The 20,692-nt window shown below is 34.3% G+C and overlaps 1 protein-coding gene across 4 annotated transcripts in view; it reads left to right on the top strand.

Moving 5' to 3' along the window:
• CEP89 (centrosomal protein 89) overlaps positions 1-20,692 on the top strand; it is a 138,417-nt gene that overhangs the window by 35,846 nt on the left and 81,879 nt on the right. For 2 of the 4 annotated variants that reach the window (XM_074211477.1, XM_074211480.1), the window contains exons 8-11: positions 9,630-9,848; positions 13,782-13,924; positions 19,543-19,593; positions 19,807-19,890. In XM_074211477.1, the coding sequence (XP_074067578.1) occupies positions 9,630-9,848; positions 13,782-13,924; positions 19,543-19,593; positions 19,807-19,890 (497 nt within the window). The remainder of the gene's footprint in view (positions 1-9,629; positions 9,849-13,781; positions 13,925-19,542; positions 19,594-19,806; positions 19,891-20,692) is intronic. The other 2 variants (XM_074211479.1, XM_074211478.1) reach the window with 1 other exon arrangement.

The raw sequence follows: 20,692 nt of genomic DNA, 5'->3' as shown, positions 1-20,692 counted from the left end.
GGTCACACAGCTAGACAATTATTAAGTGTCTGAGGCTGGCTTTGAACTCAGGTCCTCCTGAATTTGGTACCAGTGCTCTATGCACTGTGCCACCTAGTTGCTCCCATTTTTCTTGAAAGGCTTTGAGTTTTATATTTTTCTCACTCCCCCCCAACAGAAAACAAGCTAATGTAAAGCTCTACATTGCAGTTATGTTAAACATAGGTCCATATTAATCATGTTGTGAAAGATTAAATCCAAATGAAAAAAAAACTAAATTAGAAAGAAAAGATGACATAAAATATAAAACAAATTTTTTTTTTACTTTTCTTTTTTGTGAGGCAGTGGGGTTAAGTGGTTTGCCCAAGGTCACACAGCTAGGTAATTATTAAGTGTCTGAGGTCAGATTTGAACTCAGGTACTCCTGACTCCAGGGCCGGTGTTCTATCCACTGCACCACCTAGCTGCCCCTAAAACAACTTTTAAAAAAATTAAAGATAGTAAGCTTTAGCGTGCATTTAAATAAATACCACAATTCCCTCTCTGGATATGGATGACATTTTTCATCTCAAATCTTCCAGAATTATCTTTTGATTATTGTACTGCTAAAATGAACAAGTCTGTCAAAATTGATTTTCAGTCAGTGTTGTTAGTTTGTATAATATTCTTCTAGTTCTATTCATTTCACTCAGCATCAGTTCATGTCTTTCCAGGCTTTTCTGAAGTCCCATCCCTCATGATTTCTTATAAAAACACTGTTGTGTTCCATCACATTCATATACCACAATTTGTTCAGCCATTTCCCAATTGATGGGACATCCCCCACCATGAAAAGAGCTACTATAAATATTTTTGTTTATGTGGGATTTTTACCCTTTTTCATGATCTCTTTAGGATACTGACCTAGTAGTGGTATTGTTGGATCAAATGGTATGCACAGTTTTATTGCCCTTGGGGCTTAGTTTCAAATTGCTCTCTAGAAAGGTTAGATTATTTCCAAACTCCACCAACAAATACATTAGTGTCCCTGTTTTCCCATACCCCCTCCAATATTGATCATTTTCCTTTTTAGTCATATTGGCCAGTGTTATAGGTGTGAGGTAGTACTTCAGAGTTGTTTTAATTTGTATTTCTCTGATCAGTAATGATTTCAAACAATTTTCATATGATTATAGGTAGCTTAATTTCTTTATCTGAGAATTGCCTTTCCATACCCTTTTGAATATTTATCAATTGGTGAATGACTTGTTTTCTTTTAAATTTGACTCAGTTTTCTACGTATTTTTGAAATGAGTCCTTTGTCAAATATACTAGCAAAAATTGCTTCCCAATTTCCTGCATTACTTTTAATCTTGGCTGCATTAGGGTTTTTTGTGTAAAACTTTTCAATTTAATGTAATCAGATTTATCTGTCTTACCTTTTATAGTGTTCTCTATCTCTTCATTGGTCATAAAAACTGCTCCCCTTTCCATAGATCTGACAGTTTATCTGACAGACTATTCCTTGTTCTCCTAATTGATTTAAGGTATCACCTTTTATGTCTAAATCCTGAACCCATTTCGATTTTATCTTAACATAGGATGTGAGATGTTGGTTCATGTCTAGTTTCTGCTAATACCATTTTCCAGTTTTCTCAGCAGTTTTTATTGAAGACTGAGTTCTTATCCCAGAAACTGGAATCTCTGGGTTTATCAAATGGCAGATTACTAAAACCCTTTACAACTGTTTCTTTTACACCTAGTCTTATTCCACTGATCTACCACTCTTCTTAGCCAGTACCAAACAGTTTTGATATTTGATGCATTATAATTTAGTTTTAGATCTGGGGTGACTAGGCCTCCTTCCTTTGCATTTTTTTTATAATTCTTGACCTTTTGTTCCTCCATATGAATTTATTTATTTTTTCTAGCTCAGTGAGATAATTTTTGGAAGTTGGATGGGTGTGGCACTGAATAAGTAATTTAATTTAGGTAGAATTGTCATTTTTATTATATTAACTTGGCCTACCCATGAACACATATTATTTACCTAGCTATTTAGATCTGATTTTATTTGTGTGAATAGTGTTTTATAGTAGTCCATATAGTTTCTGAGTCTGCCTTGGTCAGTAGACTTCCAAGTATTTTATGTTGTCTACCATTACTCTGAATGGAATTTCTGTTTCTATCTCTTGATACTGTCTTGCTCATACTGTATAGAAATGCTGATGATTTGAGGAATTTTTTTTATATCCTGCAACTTTGTTAAAGTTGATAATTGTTTCAGGTAGTTTTTTAGTTGATTTTCTAGGGTTCTCTAAGTGCATTGTCATATCATCTGCAAAGAGAGATAGTTTTGCTTCTTCATTGCTTATTCTAATTTCTTCAATTTCTTTTTTCTTCTCTTATTGCTAAGATTAGCATTTCTTTTTTTTTTTTTTTTTTTTTAGGTTTTTGCAAGGCAAATGGGGTTAAGTGGCTTGCCCAAGGCCACACAGCTAGGTAATTATTAAGTATCTGAGACCGGATTTGAACCCAGGTACTCCTGAGTCCAGGGCCGGTGCTTTATCCACTGCGCCACATAGCTGCCTCCATTTCCTTTTTTTTTTTTAGAAAGATTTTTATTTTGAGTTTTACAATTTTTTCCCCCATTCTTGCTTCCCTCCCCCCACCCCCACAGAAGGTAGTCTGTTAGTCTTTACATTGTTTCCATGGTGTACATTGATTTACGTTGAATGTGTTGAGAGAGAAATAAGATTAACATTTCTAATAAAATATTGAATAATAGTGGTGATAATGAACATCATTATTTCATCCCTGATCTTATCTGGAAATGCTTAGAGCTTCTCCCCATTATATATATATAGTATTTGGTCTTTTTTTTTTCAAACTCCATGATTCTTTCTTGATACAGATGGTATTCTCCATCTTAGATACCCCAAAATAGTCCCTGTTTGTTGCACTGATGGAATGAGCAAGTCCATCAAGGTTGGTCAGAGTATACAATGTTTTTCTGGTTCTGCTCATCTTGCTCAGTTTCAGTTTATGCAAATCCTTCCAGGCTTCCCTGAATTTTCAGACCTCCTGGTTTCTTTTTTTTTTTTTTGCAAGTGAACTTTAATTTATTATTACTATTATTACAATAATTTTTTTATGAGTAAACATATCCCCCCCCAAGAAAATGAGAAACCTCAAGAATAGTGAGAAAGAGAGAGAGAGAAAAATGTACTTCAGTCTGTGTTCAGATTTCAATGTCTCTGTCTCTGAGGTGAGTTGTTTTCTTTATCATAAGTCCACCAGAGAAGTTGCTTCAATATTTTTCCCCTCAGTTGCTATTATTAGCTATATCTCCACTCTATTCTTCCCCACTCTCATTTATTCTATTCTCTCTCTCCTTTCATCCTGGCCCTGTCCAAAAGTTGAGTACCTGCTCCTCAATCTTCCCTCTCTTCTATCACCTATTCCCCCTTTCCCTCCTTTTTTCCTTTATCCCATCCTTTTCTTCTCATTTTTCCTCTAGGGTAAGATAGATTTCCTCACCCTGTTAGGTGTGTATGTTATAGCCTCTCTGAGCTATCTCTGATGTGAATGAAGCCTCACTCATTATTCCCCCTTGCCTTCCCCCTTTCCACTGCATTGAAAAACTTTTTCTTGACTCTTATGTGAAATTTCTTGGCTTCTTCATCTCCTTTCCCCTTCCTCTCAGGACTTTCCTCTATCACCCATTGACTCCATCTTTTTTACTATATTATACCATTATTCCTCTCCTTCCTACGTCCTGTCTACATATGCTCCTTCTAATTATAAATGAGAAAGTTCATATGAGTATCAATATCTTCTTCCCATGCAGGAATACAAACAGTTCAATATCATTAAGTTCCTCATAGTTAGTCCTTCTCTTCCACCCCCTCAATGGTTCACCAGAGACTGTACTTGTAGATCAAACTTTCTGTTCAGCTCTGATTGTTTCAATAGGAAAGTTTGAAAGTCCCCTGTTGCATTGAAAGTCCGTCTTTTCTGGGCAGCTAAGTGGCAGAGTGTATAGAGCACCGGCCCTGGAGTGAGCAGTACCTGAGTTCAAATCTGGCCTCAGACACTTAATAATTACCTAGCTGTGTGACCTTGGGCAAGCCACTTAACCCCATTTGCTTTGCAAAAACTGGATTTGAACTCAGGTACTCCTGAGTCTAGGGCTGGTGCTCTATCCACTGTGCCACCTATCTGCCCCTGCTGTATTATTTCTTGAAAAATGAAGTCTAGGCTCTTCTCCTGGTCATGGCTTTCAAATAGCCCAATAATTTTTAAATCATTTCTTCTGGATCTGTTTTCAAGGTCCATTGTTTTTCCAATGATATATTTTACATTTTCTTCTAATTTTTGGCTTTTTTTTTGAAGAGTTTTATTTCTTATTGATTTCTTGCAAATCATCAGCTTCCTTTAGTTCCATTCTGCATTTGCTGGAATTATTTTCTTGAGAACTTTTTTTATCTCCTTTTCCAGTTGGCCAATTTTGCTTCTGTAAGGCATTCTTCTCCTCATTTGCCTTTTGTTTTGCTTTTCCCATTAGGCCTAAACTGCTTTTTAACTTATTATTTTCTTCAGTTTTTTTGTATTTCTATTTTTTGATTTGGTTTTCATGATTTATCTGCATTGTTCTCATTTCTTCTACCAATTTTTCCTCCACCTCCCTTAATTGCTTTTCAGCATTTTTTTTTAGGTTTTTGTCCATCTTTTCCCCTGAAAGAGGTTGTTCAGTTTGGCTGGGTAGTTGATTCTTGGTTATAAACCAAGATCTTTTGCCTTCCAGAATATCATATTCCAATCCCTACGAGCCCTTAGTGTAGATACTGCCAGATCCTGTGTAATCCTGACTATGAAGCCTTGGTAGTTGAATTGTTTGTTTCTGGCAGCTTTTAGAATTTTTCTTTTTGATTTGGGAGTTTTGGGATTTGGCTATAATATTCCTGGAAGTTTTTCTTTTGGGATTTCTTTCAGGAGGTGACCTGTGAATTCTGTAGATTTCTATTTTACCCTCTGCTTCTAGGATCTCAGGGAAATTTTGCTGTATTCTTTCCTTTCTTTTTTTTTTTTAATGTTTTTTCAAGGCAAATGGGGTTAAGTGGCTTGCCCAAAAGGCCACACAGCTAGGTAATTATTAAGTGTCTGAGGCCAGATTTGAATTCAGGTGCTCCTGACTCCAGGGTTGGTGCTCTATCTACTGTGTCACTTAGCCACCCCCCTTAATTGCTTTTCAAAGTCTTTTTTGAGCTCATCCATAGTCTAAGTCCATTTTCTATTTCTCTTGGAGGTTTTGGAGGAAGCTTTGATCTTGTCATCATCTGAGTATGTGTTTTGATCTTCAATGGGATTAAAGTAATTCTCTATGGTCAGATTCTTCTTTTTCTGTTGTTTACTTGTTTCCTCAGCCCAAGACCAGTTTGCAGCAATTCCAAGGCTTTGGGTCATTTTTGGGGGGGAGGACCCCACTGGGACCTTCACTCCTCCAAGGTCCTATTCTCTCTTGCCTGTCCTTTGATATGTAGATGTCCCCCACCACACACACACACACACACACACACACACACACACACACACACACACTCTTCCCTCTACCTTGGAGCTGTAAGGAGGGTGTCCTGCTTGGCTACTTAGTGTGGAAGCCCAAACTGCAACCTGTATCTGAGTGTGGGCTAGCAGCAGAGTCCTATCCGGAGGGAGAGCAGAAAAATCTCTGCAGTTTTCCCTGACTCCCTTACCGTCTGTGGGCTTTGCTCTGGGTTTGCAGGCTGGTTACTCCAGATTCTCACTGGTGCTCCTCACTCCACACTCATTCTGATATAGCAGAATTCTCTCCCCGCCCCTTCAAGCTATTATAGCCGGGGCTTTTTCCAACACCCCTGTCTTGGTAAAGCACCCCTTTCCCGCAGAACCTCCAAGTTATCTTGGACTGGGAAAATGTATCACTAAGTCTTTCTGTGGGTTCTGCACCTCTGAATTTTGGCTAGAGCCAAAATTTATTGGCTTTTGGAGTTTTGGGGGGAAGGAGTTCCCTGGAAAACTACCTTCTCACGGCCATCTTGACTCCTCCCTGAAGCAAACTTTTTAAAAATTTTCTTTTTCTTTATTTTTTTTCTGTTCTGTGTTTTCTTTTATAACATGATGAATATGGAAATGTTTTGTATGACTGTACATTATAAGCTATATCAAATTGCTTGCCTTCTCAATGAGGAGGGAAAGGAAGAATGGAAGGAGGGATAGAATTTAGAACTCTCAAAATTTTAAGAAATCAGCATTAAAAATTGTTTTGTTTTTACACATAATTGAGACAAAAATATAAAAATATAATTTGCTATGTCATTTGGTATGCACATACACATATGCACACATAAATATATATATATATATATTTATATATATACATGCTATTGATATCACATCATTGTCTTTTTTTGGGGGGGTTAGGTTTTTGCAAGGCAAATGGAGTTAAGTGGCTTGCCCAAGGCCACACAGCTAGGTAATTATTAAGTGTCTGAGACCGGATTTGAACCCAGGTACTCCTGACTCCAGGGCTGGTGCTTTATCCACTGTGCCACCTAGTCGCCCCCACATCATTGTCTTTTTTAGCAAGATAAATTTTCTTCACTTGTCTCTTTTATATAGGTTTGTTTGGATTTTGCTTTGTTTGAGCTCATTATGATTATCCTTGCCTTTTTTTTCAGCTAAAGCAGAAGAGATTTTTTTCTAACCCCTTTAACTCTATGTGTGATTTTGTATAACAGTTGTGTTTTTTGTAAACATTTTGTTGAATTCAAGTTTCTAATCCATTTTGCTGTTTCCTTCCATTTATGAGTGTGATCTTTTCATTTGTATTCACAGTTAAAATTATTTTGTATTTTTTCCAGCTTCTTTTCTTCCATTTCTCTTTCTCTTTTCTTTTACCCTTTCCCTCCTCAAGACTCTGTTGCTTCTGACCACTGCCTCTCTTAATTTGTCCCATCTTATTATTCCTCCTCCTCCTCCCTGTTTCTTATTACCTTTCCCTCCTACTTAACTGTTAGGGAAGGTAAATTTCAGTGCCCTCTTGAGTTAGTACATATTCTTTCCCCCTTTAAGGCAGTTCAAATCACTGTCATCCTCCCCATTTCCTCCTCCATTTTAAAAGTTCTTTGTGTGCCTCATTTGTGTGTTATAGTTTTCCCCATTCTTCCTCTCCCCTCCCCTTTCTTTTATTGCATACCTAAGTCTTCCCCCTCCATTTTTTTGAGATCATTCCAAAATAATCGAATCATAACCTTGTCCTCTAAATAGAATCTTAACTGTACTCATTTTGATAAAGTTCTTGATAATTACATGTATATACAGAAATGCAAACATGTGAATTTATTAAATTCTCTGATTTCTTTTTTGTATTTACCTTTTCATACTTCCCTTGAATCTTCTGTTTAAATGTCAAATTTTCTATTCAGTTGTATTTCATCAAGAATTCTTGAAAGGCTTCCATTTCATTAAAAGTTCATTATTCCCTTGAAGATTTGCATTCAGTTTTATGGGATAGGTTATTCTTGGTTGTAAGTTTAGTTCCTTTGACTTCCAGAATATAATATTCCAAGCCCCCCATTCATCTAACTTGGAAGCTACTAAATCTTGTGTGATCCTGAAAGTGTTTCCAAGGTATGTGAATGATTTCTTTCTGACTCCTTAAAGTATTTTTTCCTTGACTTAGGATATCTAGATTTAGTTATAATAGTCCTGAGAGATTTCATTTTAACTTTTCTTTTAGTATGTGACTGATGTATTCTTTCAATTCCTACTTTGCTCTTTTGTTTTAAGATATCTTCTGTTCATGGCTCTCAGGTATTCCAATGATTTTGATTATTTCTTCTTCATCTCAAGTAGTTTTTAAAAATATAATTCACATTTTCTCCTGTTTTTTTAGTCTTTTTACTTTGTTTTATTAATTCTTATTGTTCACATTCATTAACTCCCATTAAATTAATTCCATTTTTCAAGAAGTTATTTTCTTTTTTCTTTTTTAGAAGTTTTTTTTTTAGGTTTTTTTTTTTTTTTGCAAGGCAAATGGGGTTAAGTGGCTTGCCCAAGGCCACACAGCTAGGTAATTATTAAGTGTCTGAGACCGGATTTGAACCCAGGTACTCCTGACTCCAAGGCCAGTGCTTTATCCACTACGCCACCTAGCCACCCCAGAAGTTATTTTCTTTAAGTAAGATTTTGAATCTCTTTTACCAAACTGTTAATCTCTTTTCATAGTTTTAATAGCTCTTATGTTTTTGCCATTTTTCTATATGACTTTAACTTTGTTATAAAAATAATTTTTTCTTTTGCTTTTTAATAAAAAATTTTAATTATTTTAAGAATTCTTGTTGTAGTGATATCCAAGGTGCATTTTCCCTTGAGGCTTTGCTTATATATATTTTCAAGTCTTTCTCTTCATCTGTGTTTGCGTCTTGAACTTCCCTGTTACTGGGTAATGCTTTATGGTCAGGTTCAATTTTTTTGTTTGCTCATTCTTCTGACTTCCTTCTTAACTTTGGACTTTATGTTAATTTTGGGCTTTGTTCTTTCTTTGTGAAACTGTTTGGTCTGCACTCCTTTCCTAGTTTAGTGTGGAGGTCTGCAAATTTTCAGTGCTCCTAAAGTGGTGTAATCTGGGGAGAAATTTGTTCATTGACTTCTTGATCTTAGCTTTCTTAAGTTCTTGATCCAGGTTTGGGTATCTTGGCTGAGGGCAGTTTAGTTTCAGTGACTTGCTGATGGACTAAGTCACTGTTATCATTACTCAGAAAGGGCTTCTGCAGTTTTTTCATTGAATCAAAGCTTGGTAATTGTCAGTAGTGCTTCAGCATTCATCCTTGCACCCAATGCTTGTTCAAGGATCCCCTGTAAATTTTTATTCCAGTCCTTCCTGCCTTGGTGTCTATCTCAGCTCCCTTTCCTGCCCTATGTGTGCTCCCCAGCACTGCCTTTGTATGGATATTCCTGACCAACTCTCATTCCCAGTGTTTTCAGGCTTTTCTCTCTCCCTTAGTTTCCCTGGAGTAGTGAGAAGGACATTTATTATAAGCAAGGGGAATGGACAGCTTGGGAAAAGACAAGGATGTAGAAGAAGGATTATGGAGAATAGCAAATATTCCTCATTGAATGTGGATTGCATGACGAACAATAATATGAAAATATTTTGATTACTTGTACTCCAGGCAGAATGGGAAGGACTTTACATTCCAAGCAGGAGGATTTGTATTTTTATTCTATATACAGTTAGGGAATAAATTGAGTCTTATGCATTATAATATAGCAAATCAGAAAGCCTTTAATCAGTCACTTGGGTTAGTTGGACTTTATAATGAAATTGCTAATTTTTAAATTTTATTTTGAAGAAATAAATAACTAACACTGAGATATTAAAGTTGAGAAAAGCTTCTTTACTTCTATTTTACTGGTCTTGCTTTTCTTTTGTTTTTCTTTTCCTATATATGCTTGAATTCTTTTGTTAATCTGAGACATTAATTTATTATTTTAGAACTGCTAATTGTTTTAAGTAGGGTGATAGTATTATGTTGATTGTAAATAGAAACATTCTTTCTGTCTTTCTTATAAAAAGCATCAGTGAATAAGATTTAATATTTAAAAATATTTTCCCTGCTAATTTATAGATGTATCTATAAGAAGACATCAAGAAAAGATGGAATTAAATAAACATAACTTTGATGAATTAAAACAGCAAAAATATTTTGAAACCATTACAAATGAGTTCCTTACCCATGAATTGGAAGAAATTAAGGAGGAATTGGGGCAATTACATTCGAAAGTTAAAGATATGGAAAAAGATAATACGAGTGTGAAAGCAACTGAACAGAGTCATCAATCAATAGGTGAGGAAAAAATGCATGAATATTTCCAGAAGGCATTTTTTAAGGACCTTCAATCCCCTTAAATACTAATTATTCTTTCCACATAATCAAACTCAGATTTTTGTTGCTTCTGTAGTTCAGGCATTCAACGGAAGTTTTCTGTGAGTTATATCAATGTTAGCCCTAAAGGGGTCTAAGAGGAACATGATCATTCTTGCCCTTGAGGAGCTAAAATGTGAATATTTTCCCTAATTCAATTTTATTTTATAGGTTATTTTTTATATATTTAATGTTAGAAATACCTGCACATAAGTTCTTGTGAGTCTTTGAAAGTTAGTATTTTTGGTCTGGTTTTTCATTGCTTTTTAGACACTAATTCCATAATTACAAGTGCCAGAACTCCTGTTAAAACTTCAGTATATAAGGCTATTTGCTATAGAGCCACATAATGAGTTACTGAAATACTTACAGGACCTTGCTAGTCAATAATTTAATAGAATTGCAACATTTAATGTTTTCATCTTTGTATTTCCACTGAACTATTATATGAAATATACTTAATAAAGATACTATATATTTAAAGAATGAATGAGTAATTGAATTAGACAGATACTCCATCTGGATGTTTCATATACATCTCAAATGGAAATATCCAAAACAGAACTCATTCTATTTAAACTATATATTTAACGAATGAATGAGTAATTGAATTAGATAGACTCTTCCATCTGGAAGAAACAGAACTCATTATCTTTTCACAAAATACTTCACTTGGTACCACCATTCTTCCAGCCATCAAATTTTGCAAACTCATTCTTAATTTACTATCTTTTCTTCTTCCTCCCCCCATCCATTCATTGCCAACTCTTGACAGTTCTACACCATTAAATCCCTCTCATCTGTTTCTTCTTCATTCTAGTGGTCACTGTTGTTGATTTTTATCATATCTGACTTTATTGTAGTGGTATTTTTGTTGGTTCCTGCTTCCATTTCCATCCCCTCTAATTCACTATCTCCACTGCTGCCAAAATACTTGTAAAGCACACATCTGACTATATCACTTCCTTGCTAAAGAATCTACATTAGCTTCTTATGTCTTTCTATCATTATTATTCTCCTTTCATTTTTCAGCCCAGTCAAACCAACCACTTTGTTGTTCTTCACATTTACCATTCCATCTTCTACCTCTTAGTTTTTGAATAGATTGTCTTATCTACCTGGATTGTGTTATTCCCATCTAACTTCTATCCCTTAGGTTCCTTAGCTTTCTTTAATTTTTCAATCACGTGCTGTAATCTGTAGGAAGCTCTTTGTGCTCTCTGCATCCTTTAATGGATGTTTAAATATTTAAATGCTATGTTTCAATTTTGCTAGGTCTTTGACCTCTTTTTTGTATCTTCCTTGTTTAGCTCATTGATGTTTGTTGATTGACTATGAATAGAATGTAATCTACTTAGATGGTAACATTTGTTTTTCTTTTTGTCTTTGGTTCTTATTGCCAAGCACAGTGCTTTGAACTTAATAGGGGTGAAAGATCATTACATATTTAGGATTGATTCCCATCCTACCCTGCCAAAGAAAGCAGAACAGTGTTATATCTATAAGGCTAAACTAGGTGTGTATTGTGACCTGCCAGGCAGAAGATAAATTTTTAAAATAATAATCAACTTCACAATTTTCTGTAATCCATTGAAGATATAGTATTTATTTTTTAAATTTTATTTTGCTAATTACATACAAAGGTAGTTTTCATTATTCATCCATTTGCAAATTTATGAGTTCCACATTTTTCTACTACCTTCTTTTTCTCCCCCCACCCCCATGGGTGTAAACAGTCTGGTAAAAGTTGTACAGGTACAATTGTGTTTGACATATTTCCATAAGAGCAGCTAGATGACTTAGTAGATAGAGCACTGGCCCTGATCAGGAGAATAGGAGTTCAAATTCGGTTTCAGATATTTGATTCTCACTAGCTGTGTGACCTTGGGCAAGTCACTTAACCTTTATTTCCTCACATCCAGAGCCATCTCCAGTTGTCCTGATTCATATCTGGCCAGATGATTCTGGAGGAGAAAGTGAAACTATTGACTTAGCATACACACCCCTCCCTCAAATCCATTTCACATGCTTGTCATATTATTACCTCCCTGATGCATGATCTTCTTTGAAAATGAACAACAAACATTATTATTATTATTATTATTATTTATTTGTTTTGTTGTGAAAGAGGAATTAGAATCTAAGGGAGGGAAACCATGAATAAAAAAAGAAAAGTTTTAAAAAGTCTATATAATTTGCTTTATTCCCCATTCAGACTCCACAGTTTTCTCTCTGGATATGGATGGCATTGTCCTTGATCACTGAACTGCCAACAGGATCTTCATCCATCATAGTGTAGTACTCATTTAAATGAAAAATATGCCTATTCATTAATCTATGCCTAATCTATTAATCTAAAATCCTTTTATCCTTGATAAAACTAGTAACTTCTGGTTTTCAAACTAAAAAATATTTAAATTGAGTTTTTCTTTTAAGGATTTTACTGTTGCACAATCTGTCTTTAAGTTGTTTTTTGAATTATAAATAATAAATTATGTAAAATTCAGGAAGTTCTCAAACAATTGTAAGATTGTTGATACAGTTGGAAGCTAAGTGGCTTAACGAATAGAGTATCAGACTGGGACGTAGGAAGACTCATCTGCCTGAGTTCAAAATTAACTTCACACAGTTTGCCTCAGTTCTTCATCTGTAAAATGAGCTGGAGAAGGAAATGACAAACCAGTCTAGTATCTTTGCGACCCAAATGGGGTCACAAAGTATCAGATAAATGAACAGCCACAATTGATACACAAAACTTAAAGAGTTCAGCTAAGTGAAATAGAAAAATGTATCACAAAAATGTATCCTACTAAAATGTTTATATGTAAAATGGAAAAAAGATACTTTATTTGTATAGAGTGTGATTAAAGGAAACTAATACTCAGAGAAGCTGGTATTTATATTTTGATTTGGATTCAAAATAATCTTTAAGATAAAAGTGAAAATGCCATTAGTTGTGAGCCTAACAAATTAAACTAGTATTATTTAGGACATTTTAAAATGTACTTTTCTATATAGCAGTTTATCTTCCTATAGCACTTTTTCTAGAGTAATTTGCCATATTTGCCTACTAATGTTTACAAAATAGTTAATTTTTTAAATATTTAGATAAGTATTTGTTTTAGGTTCTAAAAGCCTAATGTTAACTTCATAGAAAGACAAAAATAGTGGCCAGATTACAAAAGTCTTTTTCTTTCTATAAAACTGTAGTAGGGGGTGGCTAGGAGGCACAGTGAATAGAGCACCGGCCTTGGAGTCAGGAGTACCTGGGTTCAAATCCGACCTCAGACACTTAATATAATTACCTAGCTGTGTGGCCTTGGCCAAGCCACTTAGCCCCATTGCCTTGAAAAATCTAAAAGAAAAGAAAACAAACAAAAAAAACTGTAGTAGGATGTGAGTAGTATGAATTTATGTTTAGCATGGTTATATGTTTATAGCCTTTATATTAGATTGCTTTCTGTCAGTGGAGGGAGGGGAAAAATGTGAAACTCAAAACTTTGCAAAAAATGATTGTTGAAAACTACTGTTAAATACTAAAAGAAAAACTATAGTAGATTCATTTCCTTTGAATTTAAAATCATGTGGAAATATTTTCCCTATTCTTTGTGTACTTTTATTTAAGAAACATCACTGTATTATAAAAACTAGAGACAGGTAGTTGATATATAGTTAATATCTTTTAATTCATGATGGAGTATATATAACTTTTTATTTTCCTAAGAAAAATTTGTTAAAACCACATGCATAGATAAGTGCGTCTTATGAGGAAAAGAAGAAAATTTGCTATGTTAAACATTTTGGACTGATCTAATTTTGTTCCCATAGCATTATGTGTTCTTTTTTTCTTTATAGTTGATGTAGCTGAATTTCTTTCTCTAAGACAACAAGCCCAGGAGCTGGTGGATGAAAATATTGACTTGAAAATGATTGTATACCGTTTGAATGCAGAGCTAAGTCGATACCAGACTAAATTCAGGGACTTATCCAAAGAAGAGGTAATGATTTTTATTAAGAAAAATATGAATCCATATATTTTTACCACTCCCATTTGAATCATAAGCAATTTTTATTGTTCTCTTTTTTTTTGATGAAAGAAGATATTACTGGGAATACCCACTAGAACATTTAAATTACTATGTAATATACAGGTAATATACAGGTAACTTAATTAAAATTATCTTTCTCTTAGTTTCCTTAAGCCTATTTTTCCAAGATAACATTAAATTTGATAATTTCAATTTTTAGAGAATTACTTTTATTTGGGATTGTAAAATCTAATTTCCTGACTTTTAAAATGATAATTCTCACATAATTTATTTGGAATAATAACTCCTCATTATATGATAATATATAATATTGTTAGGGAATTGGAAAGGGGTAGGAATAGGAACTGAACCTATAACTTCATGGGTATAGAGACCTGAGAATATCTTACTTGATGTTTCCCTTCATTCTCAAAGAGAACCAATAATACACAGTTGTGATGATTTTTTGTTTGTTTTTTTGGTTTTTGGTTTTAGTTTTTGTGAGACAATTGGCTTAAGTGATGTGCTCAAGTTCACATAACTAGTAAATATCAAGTGTCTGAGGTCACATTTGAACTCAGATCCTCCTGACTCCAAGACTGGCATTCTATCCACAGTGCCAACAAGCTGCCCCATTAGTACGATGTTTTGACTTATGAATGAATTAAATTTGAGAGAGAAAAATCTCAGCAAAGTCATCAGCCTCATTTTTGCCTCATTAGAGTCCTGGGGAAAGACAGAAGTCAAGATGACTGATAATCACCTAAGATGCAGTGGGTGACTCTGGTCTTTCTAAATTAAGGTTTTTCCTCATACTGATTCAGTGACTAAGGATTAGGTAATGTTCTCATAGGAACCATTTAGTCCACTTTCTCTTGACTTACCAAAGGTCATATAAACTTTCTAGATCTAGAGCTAGATGGGACTTTGGTCATCATCTTGTCCAGTCATTTCTTTTTTTTAAATGAGGACGCTGAAGCCTGGGGTAACTTAAGTGACTTGCCCAAGATTACATAAAAAATAAGCAATAGAGGTCCAAGATGATTTGCCTAAGATAGCACAGAAAGTAAGCATCAGAGATAAAAAGTAAAAAAGAGATCCTCTAACTTTAGAATCACCGTAATACCTCTTCTTTTCTTTTATCTTAGTTCACAACATTCCCACTGCCTGGCATATCTTACCAACAATCCCTTCTCTTCTACTGATTCTATACAATTCAGTCCAAGTCCCACTGTGAAGCCTTTCCAACCACCTAGCCCCCTAATATAGTATAACATGTATTCATTAGACACCTACTCTTTGCAGACTGCTTTGTTGGATATTGGAGAGGAGACAAAATTTGTCAGACACTATCCCTTTCATCATAAAACTTCTGTTAGTCACCAGTAGGGAAATAATTTTTCTTTAATTTAAGTTTTTCTTTAGTTAACAAGCATATATTTTTTTCCCTCAATAGTCTTCCTTAATGTGAAAAAAAGGAAAATAAAAACAAAACTTTTGTAACAATGTACATAATCAGGGAAAGTAAGTTCCCACATTGTCAATGTCCCAAATAGATATGTATTCTTTGTCTTGATTTCATTACTTCTCTTTTGAGTGGGAAGGTAACATCATTTATCATCATTATTTTGACACTCTGGTTAGTCATAAGTTTTTCATAGTTGTCCATTTTTATAATAATGTTATTGTATAAGTTGTTCTTTTGGTTTTGTTCATTTAAACCCTCCCAGGTTTTTCCTGAAACCATGTCTTTAATAATTTCTTACAGTATATTTAGGACATAGTTCATTGCAGTAAACATAATATAGTACTTGAGTCTAAATATATTTATATGCCATTATTTGTTCATACAATTTTTTGGTACCCATTTTATTTTCATTTTTTTGCCACCATCAAAAAATTATAAATATGTTTTTACAACTGTGCCTTTTCCCTCTATCACTGATTTCTTTGGGGCACTATCACTAGGTCATAGTATTTGTGCAGTAGAGCAACTTTGGTCATGGATAGAAAATACTTTTCAGAGTGGTTGGACTAATTTACAGTTGACTATCAGCAGTGCTTCTTTCCCACAACCTCTGCAACATTGATCATTTTTGTTTTTTATCATCTTTGCCAATTAGATAGCAATGTGGCAGGAAAACTCCAGAATTGTTTTAATTTGCATTTTTCTTTTTATTAGTGAATAAAAGAATTTTTGATATGGTTAGCTATAGCTTCTATTTGTTTCTGTAAGAACTGCCTATTTATATTATTAGACTATCATTTACAGAATAGCTCTATTTGAATCTGTTCTTTGTTTAGCTTAGAAACAAGACCTCTGTCATAGATACTTATAAAATATCCCACAGTTAACTGTTTCCCTTTTAATCTTAGCTGAATTTGTTTTGTTTATATAAATTTGTTTTTAATTTTATGTCATGTTTGTCCATTTTATCTTCCATTATCCTCTCGATCCTTTTCCCTCTCCATTGATCTAAAAGATAATTTCTTCTTTGTCCCTCTGATTTAGGGGAGGCTAGGTGGTGCAGTGGATAGAGCACTGGCCCTGAAGTCAGGAGTACCTGAGTTCAAATCCGGCCTCAGACATTTAATAATTACCTAGCTGTGTGGCCTTGGGCAAGCCACTTAACCCCATTTGCCTTGCAAAAACCTAAAAAGAAAAAGAGTAAATGTCCCTCTGATTTATATATGTGACATATCTTACCTATTTGGAGCTTATTATGATATATAATAATAGCTATTTGTCTAACTTTATGCCAGATTTCTTTTTCATTTTCCCAGTATTTTGTTGTTTTTCCCAAATGGTGTATCTTTACCAAAGAAGCAGAAATTTTTAAGGCATATAGGAGGAAAAAAAAAATAAACTAGACTTCTAGATTTGTTTGTTTCTATATATTTTTGTATGACCAATCTGTTCCACTCATTGGCTTCCATTGTTTTTAAACAATAACAGATTATTTTGATAGCTATCTGTCAATTAGTAAACATTTATTAAGTGCCTACTGAGGGCAGGTAGGTGGCACAATGGATAGACCTCCAGATCTGGTGTCAGGAACATCTTTATTTAAATTCAGCCTCAGACACCAGCTTTGTGATCTGGGGAAAATTCCTTAACCCTCATTGCTTCAGTGAGCTGGAGAAGGAAATGACAAATGAATCCATTACATCTTTGAAGAAAATCTCAAATGTGATCACAGAGAATTGGATACAACTCACTGAACTGAACAACAGCAAAAACCAGGCTTTGCACTGTGTTCTAGGGATACAACAAATTGGGAACAGGTTGGATATTATGGAAGGAGTACAAGATAGAAGAATAATTCTTATGTTGTAAGCCTGAAAGATTTTAAAGACTGTAATGGTATTAGGAAAGTTAAAAACTAAGATGGGAAGACTTTGGGTAAAAGATAACAGTTGAATTTTGGATGTTTTGAGTTTAAGATGTGGAATAAATATTGAGAAAAGTGAGGCTGGAGTTTAGGAGAAAAGTTTGGACTAGACAAGTAGCTCTAAGAATTATCAACATAGAGATGATAATTGAATTTATAGGATGTGATAAGATAATCAAGTGAAATAATATAGAGGGAGAAGAGTGGTCCTCTTGAACAATCAGCATCCATCCTTCACAGCTTTCAAGCAATCATTATGTCAGAAGTGTACTTTCTCAGTATTGTCACCTACCAACTTTTGCTCAAGAAAGGAAACAAACACAATAAGCAAATAGCCAGGAACTTAAAAGCTTTCCTTGGTCAGCACAGGCACATTCTTGGCTGCCAAAGTTTAGTAGCTGTCACTGCATTTGGGGTGGATGTGGGTGTTGTGATGGCTGTAGAAATCCCCTTTGACTAATCCTGGATTTCTAGGGGAGGGAAAAAAAGCAGTAAATAATCTTCAGATGAGGCAGAGTCCAAAGAGATGGAGCATTTTTTCCCCAGCTCTTCTTATTACCCACAGATAGTGACTCTTCCAGACTTAATCATCAGTCATTTTTGATATACTTCTTCGAGACATAGAGACACATGGGAACACTTCAGGTGTTGTATTCCAGAATTAATATCTCTTAGTGCTGAGCCAGAGTGCATGTCTGACTTCATAGGAATCATGCCCTAAAATTTTTTTTTTTTGGTTTTTTGGGGGTTTTTTGCTAGGCAATGGGATTAAGTGGCTTGCCCAAGGCCCCACAACTAGGTAATTGAGCGTACTCCAGGGCCAGTGCTCTATCCGCTGTGCCACCTAGCTGCCCCCATGCCCTACAATTTCATGCAAGTGCATTGTGGGTCTCAGTTGATCACGAGTTTCGTAATCATCCTTTACAGCATGACTGTTTTTTCCTAATCACAAACTTCCTCAATTTTGTCTTTTGTTAATTCTAAATATTTGATTTTTGCACAGTATTTCTAAGCAGTTTGTTTGAATTTGGCCTCCCTTTCTTCTCCAACAGTCAGGCGTTTTGTTACAGTGGAAAGATTACTGACTGGAATCCTGGGTTCAAATTCTGCTTCTGACAATTATTACCTGTAACCTTGGGAAAGTCACTAGGCTTATTTCCTCATCTTTATAGGATGGGGGGGGCATTAGATGGTCCTGTTCTTTTTCAACTCTGGTTCTACAGTCCTTGGAACTAGTACATGGATAATTTAATAAAAGAATTAACATAAGTAGTCTTTTCTTTGAAGTGGGTCCTTATTAGATAGATATCACATAATTAGACTTTTTAGTCACCATAAATTAGAGGTAAGCAATCTTTCCAAAGGGAAGTGTCAAATTGATTATCTTTGTTCTTATGGTATAAGAAAGAAATGTGGAATGATGGGGTTCATAAGCCTCCTGAATAAATACAAGGATTCTTTTGAAAGACTAGATCTATTTGTTATTAAGAACATAGTATGATTTTATTGTGTGATTGAGTCAGTTGTATCTGATTATTTATGACCCCATTCAGAATTTTCTTGGCAAAGATACTAGAGTGTTTTGCTATTCTTTCTCCAGTTCATTTTACAGATGAGAAAACTGTGACAAGCAGGATGAAGTGACTTGCCCAGAAACACACAGCTATAACAGTTGAGGCCAGATTTGAACTCAGGAAAATAAGCCTTCCTGATTTCAGTCCTGGTAATTCTATCTGCTGTGCCACCTAGCTTGAAGTAGTATGACTTAATTTAATTATGTTATTATTATATTACATAATATAATATATTATGGTATTATTAATATAGTTACAATGAGGAATAAGAGTTTTGATAAGAGGAGAATCAAGATTAAAATTTTGGAGAATAGGTTTGGAGAGAATGAGTTTGTGAGCAAAGGCTTTGGAGTAGAATAAAATGAGATCACTAAATATATTATTCATGAGCTAGGAAGGATAATGCTAAAGACTTTGTCATTCACATTGTAATTTTGTCTAAGGTCAGTAGTTTGCTGAAAATTATTCTCAGTGAATCCTTTGGTTTAAATACCAAATGATTTTTGTTGTGCATGTGTATTTTTTTTTAATGCCTGAAAATAAATAGCTTCGAGAGTAGAAGACCTGAAATGTCCAAAAAAAATTCGTTTAACTTTCTCTTCAATTTTTGCTCTTTGCTTAGAATAGAAAAATTGAAGGTCTTCCATTTACGGGTCCTCCACCACCTTGGCTGGTAAGTGAAAAAAATATATCTTTAATATTCATATTTGTATTGCTTGGGCTAGACATATACAATCTTTAAGTTGTACAGTTTATTAAACTTATATTACTAGTTTCAAAATAAAGTGTATATTCTTGCTAAACTTTTATTATTGATTAGTAAATAAATATGTAAAGATATAAATAAAAGTATTTACATCCTTTAATTTTCTTTTTTTTTTCTTAGTTGGATAGAAAGTATTTGTCACCATTACTCTTAGCCTATGAAGATAAAATGAAAGAAAAGGATGATCTAAATATCTTGCTTGAGGTATGTTACACATTTTATAAGATGGTGGATTTTGAAATAAAGAAGCTCTGAATTTGAGATAATTTGAAGATGGGTTATTTTCAAATTTTAGACTTCTTAACAGTCTTTATATTTTGACCTCCACAAATTAATTTTTCCTGTCTTTCTGCTAAGCAGGGAGGACTAGGTTGACTTCTGACAAGTTAAGGAAGGAAGTTGACAATATGGTAAAATTCAGGGAATCCCTTTGTTGATAAAATAGCTTCCATTGTCTTCTGATGCCTGAAATGCTGTCATTTATTCTCTTAATCTTAGGTCCCATCAGAAATGTATAGATTTCCAAAGGAAGTACCAAATTAAATCTTATGAGTTATTGATAATTTAATATGAAGGAATATGAATAGATTATTTTCTACGAACAGGTTTTTCTATGAAAGATTAACCAGAGAGCATGAAATTAATTACTTGAGTGTAATAAAGAGAGTGTCTTTAGAATGAGGATTTGGAAGATAATTAAGACAAAAATTTACTTACTTCATATTTTTGAAAAAAAAAGGCATTCATTGAAGTATGTGATAATTCCTTGAAAGCTTAGTTTCAATGGGTTTCTGTGTGATTCCAACCACAAAAGGACACTATTACTATGGGAGACTCTTAATATTACAATTGTGGATAGGGCTTCTAATTCCTTCTAAATAAGTGTAAAATTTCTAAGGCCTTTTATTTAAGGACTAAATTAATGTCTACTCTTAGAAGGAATCAATGAGAAATGAATGTTTGTTTCATAGAACCTTGAAGGCTCATCTTGTGTGGTCTCAAACTG

The sequence above is a fragment of the Macrotis lagotis genome, chromosome 1 (assembly GCF_037893015.1).
Source record: "Macrotis lagotis isolate mMagLag1 chromosome 1, bilby.v1.9.chrom.fasta, whole genome shotgun sequence".
Taxonomy (NCBI): Eukaryota; Metazoa; Chordata; class Mammalia; order Peramelemorphia; family Peramelidae; genus Macrotis; species Macrotis lagotis.
This window is presented reverse-complemented; position numbering and strand designations above follow the sequence as displayed.